Below are 10286 nucleotides of genomic sequence, written 5' to 3' on the forward strand. Positions count from 1 at the left end.
GAGTATGATCTAACAATGAATGTCAAGAAGACGAAATTTATGAGAATATCGAAAACTCAAAGAAATAACGAGAATCTTCTAATAAACGAAACCAACGTCGAACAAGTGGACAAATATGCATACCTGGGAACAATGATTAACTCCACAAATGATTACAATCAGGAGATAAAAATAAGAATAGAAAAGGCTAGAGCAAATTTCAACAAAATGAGAAGAGTTCTATGTACCAGGGATTTAAAACTGGAACTAAGAGTTAGGTTGGCGAGGTGCTATGTTTTTTCGACTTTATTTTATGGAATGGAATCTTGGACCTTGAATGCGACATCAATGAAAAAACTGGAATCATTTGAGCTGTGGGTGTACAGAAGAATTTTGAAAATATCATGGACAGAACACGTCACAAACAAAGAGGTTCTGGGAAGGATGAACAAAGAAATGGAAATTTTAAATTCAATAAAAACAAGAAAATTAGAATATCTCGGACATATTACACGTGGAGAGAAATACACCTTGCTCCAACTGATAATGCAGGGAAAGATCCAAGGAAAGAGAAGCATAGGGAGGCGTAGAATGTCATGGCTGCGCAACCTGAGAGAGTGGTATGGATGTACATCAAATGAACTTTTCAGAGCAGCCGTCTCAAAAGTCAGAATAGCTATGATGATTGCCGACCTCCGCCGCGGAGATGGCACTCGAAGAAGAAGAAGATTCGTACTTTAGTTCTTTGATGTCTATCTCATGATTTAAATATCTGGTTCATAGCAAAGTATACCGTATTGGCTAGAATAATTCTTCTGCTAAGCTCTGCATCGCCAATATTGTTCTTTGTGATCTCTCTCTTTCTCTATTCTGTCCTGACCCCCCGGGGAGAGTGTAGTGGTCATCAAGATGTCGTGTATTGTCCGTCTTCAAAGATCTCTGCCTCTAGCCATTCTTGTCAACTCATGCATAGGTCTTTTGTATCTGTGTAATTTGGTCGATCGATCTTGTTGATCCGAGGCATAATCCTGTTTCTATGAGCTGTATGGTTTTAAAGTCCTTTAGTACAGTGCTAACCTGGCTGTAGACCAGGAAAAAGGAAATATGGCGCTTCATAAGAGGTCAAAGAACGGAGGTATAGTAAGGTAAAGTAAAGTAAGGTTTTAAAGTCTATCAGTAGGGTGCTAACCTGGCTGTAGACCAGAGAAAAGGCGCCTCATAAGAGGTCAAAGAACAAAGGTAAAGGAATTAATAGAACCAAAACACATGAAAAAGGATACGTGGATTGACTACCTAAAAAAGCTCTATACAGAGGCAGAGAAGAACAGAGAAGAACAGAAAAGCAGCAGGTAAAGACGGGATACCAAACGAGTTACTGAAATATTGTGGAGCAGCAATGACTAAACAATATAAAACACAATAAAATACTGGAAGAATGGAGAACGAACGAACTAATTATACTATTCAAAAATAGAGAAAAAAAAACAGCCAGGAAACTACAGAGGTATAAACTTGTTAAATACTACGCTAGAACTTACAACTAAAATTTTACAAGTGCTAATAAATCAGAGGATAAGTTTGGCAGATGAACAGGGTTTTCGTAGTGAAAGATCGTGTACAGATGCAATATTCGCTATAAAGCAAATTACTGAGAAATCACTAGAGTATAATAGACCAGCATTTCTGTGTCTGATTGACCAGCACCAAAATAGGGATTATAAATGTGACAGAATCGCCCGGACTATCTAGAGTAAGCAAGTACTGATAAACCGAGGGTATATATGATAGAGCTCAAAACACCTGCTCTAATGAAAAGGCATTTCAGGAAGAAAAAATAGTGCTAACAAAGGTTGTCCAATATCAAATCTTCAGAATTCATATCCGAAATTGGACAGTATAATTTTATCACCCAGTAGACCGAATGAATTTATTTGTTATTAAATACACACACGTAGTTAATTAGGTTACATACACATTTGGTCAATTATCAATAATATAATTTGGACATCAGTCAAAAGTGCTGACAAAGTTAAACAATTTACATAAATTAGATACACATATCACGCGAGGTCCGCGAAAATATTGACCCAATTAAAACTTATATAAAACTAAGATCTCTTGCCTAGAGAAGCATTAAATCAATATTCACTCAACAAACTTGATAGTCTTCAACGATCAACTTCATCAGTCTCTACTCAAAGTAATCCCGGGTCAACACCCATAGTGTACGTCTCAACAATAAACTCTGCTACTATTATTTGGTGTTTCCATTACAACTGAACGAACATCTTCACTGAGCCAACGAAGGGGAATTTGTTCAAAGGTTTTAACAAAAAATGACTACTTATTGTCATTTATCAACAAGAAATTCCACCAGATAGAATAAAGCAAACAACAAAATACCACAAGTAATCCAGAATAACTCACAACATTTAAAACATTTAAAACAGCCCATACACTCAGATCTATTCTGTCCAAAACCAAACCTACAACCACACTAGAGAGATCAAGGAAATGCATCTATAAAATACCCTGTGAATGCAACAATTTCTATCTGGGAGAAACCGCAAGACCACTAAGTGTCAGGATAAACGAGCATGAAACAGCGTTAGTGTTTCTTACTCTTCAAATTTGTGTAATTATGAACTACCAATTTTATAAAAATAGCAAGTGATAAACCTTTAGTTTGTATTAAATAAAAAAATATGAATTAAAAAAGCCCTGATTTTGAAACTATTTATTAAAAAAAGCTAAATACATATTATGTTGAATATCAACACTAATGTTTTTGGTTCTCCTTCTTAGCGTCACGGGAAACTATGTTATGCATACCATAAGTTCCATAGTTGGAGGCAAAGTTCATGTGGTTCATATGATTCATGTAGTTCATTTGGTTCATGTGGTTCATCTGGTACATGTTGTTTTGATTTTGAGCAAAGGAATATGGAAGAGTTTGCAGACTTGGAAGGGAGTCAGCTGAGATAAATTCTGAGGGTTGAAGACCAGATACTCTGTATTCTTGACCGTAAACTTGTTGATTATATACTGGCAAGGTAATTTGTTCAATTTCTTGTTGTTGAATAACAGGTTGTTTGTAGATATTATGGCGTACGTTAATGAGTTCGGGTACTTTAACTACTACTGGTTCAGGTACAGTAACAGCTACTTTACGTTGGACGGGAACTGGATAAGGCTGTTCAACTGGTACTTTAACAATTTCGGGAACCTTCACATAAACAGGTTTTTCAACGGCTACAGGTACAGTCTTGGTGATTGTTACAGGGTAGGGTTTTTCTACTGCATATGGTACTTTTACCCTAACTTGGTAAGGGACTTGATGGGGTACATGAACTGGATAAGGTTTATCTACTGGATATGGTACATTTACTCTAACTTGAACAGGTAGAGGTTTTTCGACGTGGACTGGGTAGGGTTGGGCTACTTTGACGGTTTTTGTAATTGGTACTGCAACGGGTTGTGGAATAGCAACTGGAACTTTATTGATGACATTGTGGACGGTATGTTGAATTACTTGTGGTTTCACTAGAGGAGTGCTGTAGTACTGAGCAACTGGAAATTGATCAATTCCATTTTGGACGGTATATTGAGTTGCTTCTGACTTGACTAGAGGAGTGTTGTAGTATTGAGCTGAGGTATCAAGGAGAGCAGAATGGTCAACAAGTGAAGCTTTGTTGTAGGCGTGTGGCAAAGCGTTGTAATAGAACAAGTTATCACCAATTTGACGTTTCTCTTTTTCTGCAGTCTTCTTTGATGGTTCGACAGCAATAACTGCCAATACCACACAAGACAAAACCTAAAAAAAAATAATTATAAGAACTTATGCATATTTAATAGACGTTTAATTATTTTATGACAACAGGAGTTAGTACTACTAAAGTAGTATTCACCTAACTTATAACTACTACAACAACCGAAACTATAACTAAAAGAATGAGTATTAAAATGTTACCTATATTCTTTTTTCTGCATGATATACTTGGACAATGAATATATTGTTGCAATAAAATAAAAACTTTTAAAAAAATATCCCAGGTGGATATAATATCAAATATAAAAGTACTTATAAACAATAAATAAGGCCTTTACTAGTTACCATCAAAAATCTAAAACTACGATACTTTGAACATGTTATGAGAAGAAATAAATATAAACTGTTGGAAAATACAATTCAAGGAGAGATTGTGAGCAAAGAAGTTTAGTTAAGTTTATAAAAAGAGAGCGATTTGAGCAACTGCAATCAACTAGTTTGTGCAGCTGTATTCAAAATTCAAAGCTATGATGATAGCAAAACATTAAAATAGAGAAACAAAACAAAGCTGTTTTATTTATTTCGCTGTCATTTAAAATTACTCCAATCTTATTTTTAGAAAAAAACTTCTTCTTCTTCTTAACATGCCATACACCAAAGTGCGTAGGCGACTATCTCATTAATAGAATTCTGTTCTTGGCGGCGTGACACAGCTCGCCTGCATTGTGTATTCCTGTCCATTCTTTAATATTCCTTAACCAGGATAATTATTTGCGGCCGGCTCCTCTCCTACCTTCGATCTTCCCTTGTAGGATTAACTGTGGTATTTCATATTTTGCTCCTCTCAATATGTGCCCAAGGTAACCAATCTTGCGTTTTTTAATTAATTCAAAGAGTTCTCTTTTCACGCCGGCTCTCTTATGGACGTCATCGTTTCGAACTCTATCCACTCAAGGTATGCGCATCATTCTTCTCAATGACCACATTTCAAATGCTTCAAGTTTGTTGATAGATGTTTTTTTCAAAGTCCACGTTTCCATGCCATAAAGCAAGATGGACCATATGTAGCACTTGACCATTCTGTAGCGTATTTCGAAATTTAGGTTTTGATTACATAGGAGCGGTCTGAATTTCACCAAAGCTTGTCTTGCCATTTGTATTCGGGTTTTTATCTCTTGTTGTGGATCCGATTGGTCATTGATTGTGGTGCCAAGGTATTTAAAAGTTTTCACGCGTTTTATGCGATCGTCACCTATGCATATTATCGGGTTTTCTGGAGGGTTTCTGCTAATGACCATATATTTCGTTTTCAAAATGTTGATTTTGAGGCCATATTTTTTACCTACGCTATTCACCCTATCAAGTAATAACTGCTGATCTTCCAAATTATCAGTTATAATCACTGTGTCGTCCGCATAGCGTAGGTTGCTAATTGGTATGCCGTTCACCTTAATGCCTAATTCCGTGTCTTCTAATGCTTCCGCAAATATATTTTCAACATATAAATTAAAAAGCATCGGAGAGAGTATGCAGCCTTGGCGGACACCTTTCCGGATTTCAAATTCATCCGTATATTGGTCTTGATCAATCCTCACCTTTGCCATTTGGTTCCAGTATAGATTCTGAATAATTCTGATCTCCTTCTGGTCCATGTTGGCCCTATGTAGTAGTTCCATCATGATATCATGTTTAACATTGTCAAATGCCTTCTCGTAGTCGATGAAGGTGAGGTAGACATCTTTTCGTTGATCTAAACAGTTTTGTATTAAGGTGTTCAAACATAAAATTGCCTCTCTTGTTCATAGTCCTCCCTTAAAACCGAATTGTGTTGACCCGCTAAGTTCTTCTAGTATCTTGTACATTCTTGAGTGTAATATCCTAAGGAAGAGTTTCAGCAAGTGACTCATTAAACTGATTAAGCGGTGTTCATTGCATTTTGTGGCATTAGCTGTTTTTGGGATCATCACAAAGGATGACTGCAGCCATTCTCGCGGAATGTAACCAGTATCATAAATTCTATTGAACAGCTTTACCAAGATTTCGATATTCTCCTCGTCTAGTAGTTTTATTGCTTCTATATTAATTTCATCTGGACCTGTTGCTTTATGCATCTTTGTGGTTCTAACTGCATATTCTATTTCACTTCGCATTATTGATGGCCCTGATAAGTTTTCGGAAGGAAGTTTGCGCGTTGGTTGTGTTGGTCTTTCCTCATTAAAAAGTCTTTCTGCGTATTCTTTCCACGCCATTGCTATCTCCTCTTCTGACTCTATGTATTCGTTTCTGTCGTTGCGTATTCTTGTTCTGTGGTGGCTTTTGTGTATATTCGATATTTCTTTGATCTTCTTATGTAGTCCAAAACTACATAAGAAGAAGAAGAAGAAGAACTACTGTAGAAAAAAACTATTTTAGTTAAATATTTTGCCAAGAAACTCAAAGGGAATATTTTGCTATAATTAAAAATATTTACATAAACGTTTTAAACTAAAAGATTAAATGTAAAAACCAATAAATAATAATGATTCTATCGTATGGTATTTTTGCCGTAGACATCCTTGCGGAGTGTTCCGGCACCAATTGCGTCCTTAACCCTGTATCAGTAGCTAGTCTCGATCCACACTAGCCCAGGGGAATCGACGGATTTACAAACGCACCGCAGTGTTAGCAACGCTGGAGAGTGGGATTATTGTGTCAGGGCCGTAAAATTATAGTAAATTGGAAACCATTATAGTAGATGAGAAAAAATTTAAGTTTTTAACGGTAGGGCAAGGGCTTACAGGTCCTCGGGTACAAAGACCCATCATAACTATTTAAAAAAACTAGTGGCGTATCGTTCTTTCTAACTATGCACGCGAAAAAAAAATTACAGTTTTACTATACAGTTAAACAAAAGATGTACCGTTAAGTTCATACAAGTCTACGATTCATAAAAGTCTACGCACTAACATCAACCCATCGTGACGAAGTAGTAGGACAATTCTAAAAAGATATGTTCAGACCTATGTTAACTAGAGAGAAGAACAGAGAACAATGTTAACTACACTCTCAGGTGGTGACTTTAACGCAAAAATTGGAACACGGTTAGATGCATCTGAGATCACCTAAATAGATTATTTTATTGCAGATAAAAAAATACATATTTAAAAATGCGACCGTTCTTAATAGACTCTCAAACTATTTTGTCAACAAAAAAAGCGGCATTAAGACTAGAAAGACAGACAAATGACAACATATATATCATTAGGAACCTAATAGAAAGGGGAATAGACACGGGGGAAAACTAGTATTAGCATTCATAGACCTAGTAGCGGAATTTGGCACGATAGAAAGACAAAGAACCAATCAACTACAGAAAATAATATGATCCTCCTCAGTCCTTATCCCTTTTGGGATGTGGTGACACCATCAGGCCTTTACAGTTTTTTCAAGATTTCCCTCTATCCTTCCCTGTCCTGGGCTAGTTGTTCGGCTTCATGTAATCCTTGGTTAATTAATATTTTTGCTTGATCTACCCAACGGCTTGGAGATCTTCCCCTAGCTCTCTCTCCTTCAACTCTACCCTCGACTATCAGTTTTTCCATCGTACCTGTTCTAGCAATGTGTCCAAAATATTGCAAATACCTGTTTAAGCAATATATTCTTTACTTTAAGTTATTCTAATACGATACGTTAGTGCATGATACGTTATGATCAATCCAGGATATTCATAACATGCGGCGGTATACCCACATTTCAAAAGCGCCTAGTTTATTTTTATCCGCTTTCTTTAAGGTCCACATTTGGGATGCATATGTGGTTAAGTGGCTATAAATAATATAATACCACAGATTATAACCGGTAACAATAGAGTCCTTAATATAAGCGGACGACATAGTATTAATAGCAGATTCCGAGAATAAAATGCAAAAACTTATGGATATATAGGTAGAACAAATAGAAGAACTAAAAATAGAAAATAATAAGGAAAAAAGTAGGATAATGATAATCAGCGGCAAAGAAGATAATGAAGATAACGAAACAAAGGTAAAATGTAAAAACTCAGAATTGGAAATAGTTACAACTTATGAATACTTGGAAACTATAATTACTAACGACGTAAAAATAGACTGGAAAATAACAAATAGAGCAAAGAAATCAAACAAGTTATACTATGCGTTAGCCCCAATACTGGGAAAAAGAGAACTTACACGAGAGACAAGGATAAAAATTTATAACAGAATAGTGATACCGATTTTTTTCTATGCAAGTGAAAACTGGCATTCTGGAAAAACATATGAGCAGGATAAATACAATGGAGATGAGACATCTAAGAAGGATCGTTGGAAAGATGAAATAGGATAAATCAACGAGACTTAGGAGAATGGCCAACCAAGAACCAATAACGAATAAAATAGCAAAGAGACAAATACACTGGTATGGGCATCTGATGAGGACGCAAACTAACAGAATTACAAAAAAAGTCCATGAAGCAAAGAACATCGTAAATAGAAAAAGAGGCAGACAACGAAGAAAATGGATACAGCAAGTAGTAGAGGCGGGAAAAGTTAAACAAAAATCAATCGAGGAATTGAAAATAATGACAGAAAATAGAAAAGAATGGAAGAGATGGGTAAATGGAATTTAAAATAGCTAGCCCATATCAGGCACCTTGATAGGGTAAAAGGAAGGAGAGAAAAAAAAGAAAGAAGGAGAAGTAGTAAAAAAATTAAATGAGGTGTAGTGGAACAACTATCACAAATAACTCCACAAAAGGGACTCTATATAAACGAAACAGAAACTAAGTACATGGAATAGACGTACAAGGAATTTGAATTGGGACAATATTAAACGATATCAACGGATGAATAAAAAATATATAAATTTGAACAGGTAGAACGATTTGAATATTTATGGACTATATTTTCTAGTAAACCAAGTATCCAGGAGGAAATATACAAAAGACTATTGTCAAGAAGTCGTCGCATGTTTGCACTCATTAGAATACAGCTAACTTAAGAACGTATTAAACTGTAATAAGACCAATGGTTACGTATGCATCAGAAAAAAAGAAAAGATATTTGGCTAAAAATTGATAAACAATAAGCGCAGAAGAACAAATTAAGAGTAAGAAGAATTATATAAGGAGTCTAATATAATTACAGTAGCAAGAGCATAAAGACTTGGATGGTTAGAACATATCCAAAGAATGACCCAAGTTAGATTGCCAAAAATAGATGGAGTCATGAAGTTAATGACGACCTGATGTATCTCAATGCAAGCAAGTGGAAAGAAAAAGCGAAGAACAAATAGGAATAGAGGAGGAGTGTAAACCAAGCCATGAGCCTGCTCGGCTCGTACTGCTAATATATTATTATCTATTCCTCAATATTAAAAAAAATCCATCTAATTTGAAGGACTATTTGAATAGTGAAGAAGGATTAACATAACAAAAAGTTCTAGAGAATCAGCTTATTTAAGAGAGTTGATCCTTGTGATCAAACCTCTATTATCAGAAATAACAGTTAAAAATAGCCACTTGTTGATAAAAGAATAACGTAAATAAAGAAAAATAAAAGAAATCATCGTACCAAAAAAAAAGAAAATAAACCCAACTTTTCAGAAATATTTGCATGTATCTTATAAATGTGTAATATGAAGGTAAATGATATAAGAATTTAAACGAACTTAGTATTACTGACTAATCATAATAGTAGTAGGAATTGGAATAAATTTATATGGATCTAGAAAAAAACAATAATTAATCCGTATTTCGCCAAATACCTTGAAAGTTATATTAATGAAATAAATTATGAGAATTAAATCATAATAAATCTCTTACTCTTCTAAGACTATTATTTTGTAACCTAAAAGATGGTTACTGGGACAACGTAGATATAAAAATGCCATTTATAGTGTTTAAATTGTTTGTTGAACAATAAAACACTAAAAAAAAAAAAATGAAAATAGACTCCAATGGTGTAATTATTATAATACAATTTCAGGTATTTTGTAAATGAAATTAAATTTAAAAGAAGTTCAAATATGCCATAAAATCGAGTAGAATATTTAAATTGAAAACGTAACGTTTAATACAAAAAAAAAAAAATAAAATTTATAAAGAAATTTACCAAGATCGTCTTCATGTTCTCGTATTATATCTTCACACGGAGACACTGATGGGAATGATACTATCATCTTCAGAATATTCCTTTTTATATAATTTTCTTCGTGATTTGTCAACATAAATTATTTTAACTTGTTCATAATTTAATAGGGATCCGATATTAGATTAGTATTCCAGTATGCGTAATTAATTGCTTGATTTGGTTTAATTTTAGATCGATTCCGGATCAAAACGAATTTTTATACGATTTTACATAATCTCGCCCAAACCGACAAAAAAAACAGGTCGTGGTGTATGGGTTTAATGATATTAGGATTTTATTAGAGATAGATAGAGATAGATATTAGAGATATATAGATATGAGATTATGGTTTTTAATGGTTTTAATAAAAACACGTAAATAAACTGTATTGAAAGCTATTCTGTAGTATTTCT

At 34.5% G+C, this 10286-nt stretch overlaps 1 protein-coding gene across 1 annotated transcript; it reads right to left on the reverse strand.

Moving 5' to 3' along the window:
• Positions 1-2701: 2701 nt before the first annotated feature.
• On the reverse strand, positions 2702-9955 carry LOC140446052 (uncharacterized). Its single transcript, XM_072538566.1, has 2 exons — positions 9856-9955; positions 2702-3793 (listed from the first exon to the last, which is right to left on the reverse strand). The coding sequence occupies exons 1-2, from the start codon at positions 9868-9870 to the stop codon at positions 2759-2761; spliced, it is 1050 nt and encodes a 349-aa protein (XP_072394667.1). The 5' UTR covers positions 9871-9955; the 3' UTR covers positions 2702-2758.
• Positions 9956-10286: the final 331 nt, after the last annotated feature.

This window comes from Diabrotica undecimpunctata, chromosome 7, assembly GCF_040954645.1.
Source record: "Diabrotica undecimpunctata isolate CICGRU chromosome 7, icDiaUnde3, whole genome shotgun sequence".
Classification (NCBI taxonomy): domain Eukaryota; kingdom Metazoa; phylum Arthropoda; class Insecta; order Coleoptera; family Chrysomelidae; genus Diabrotica; species Diabrotica undecimpunctata.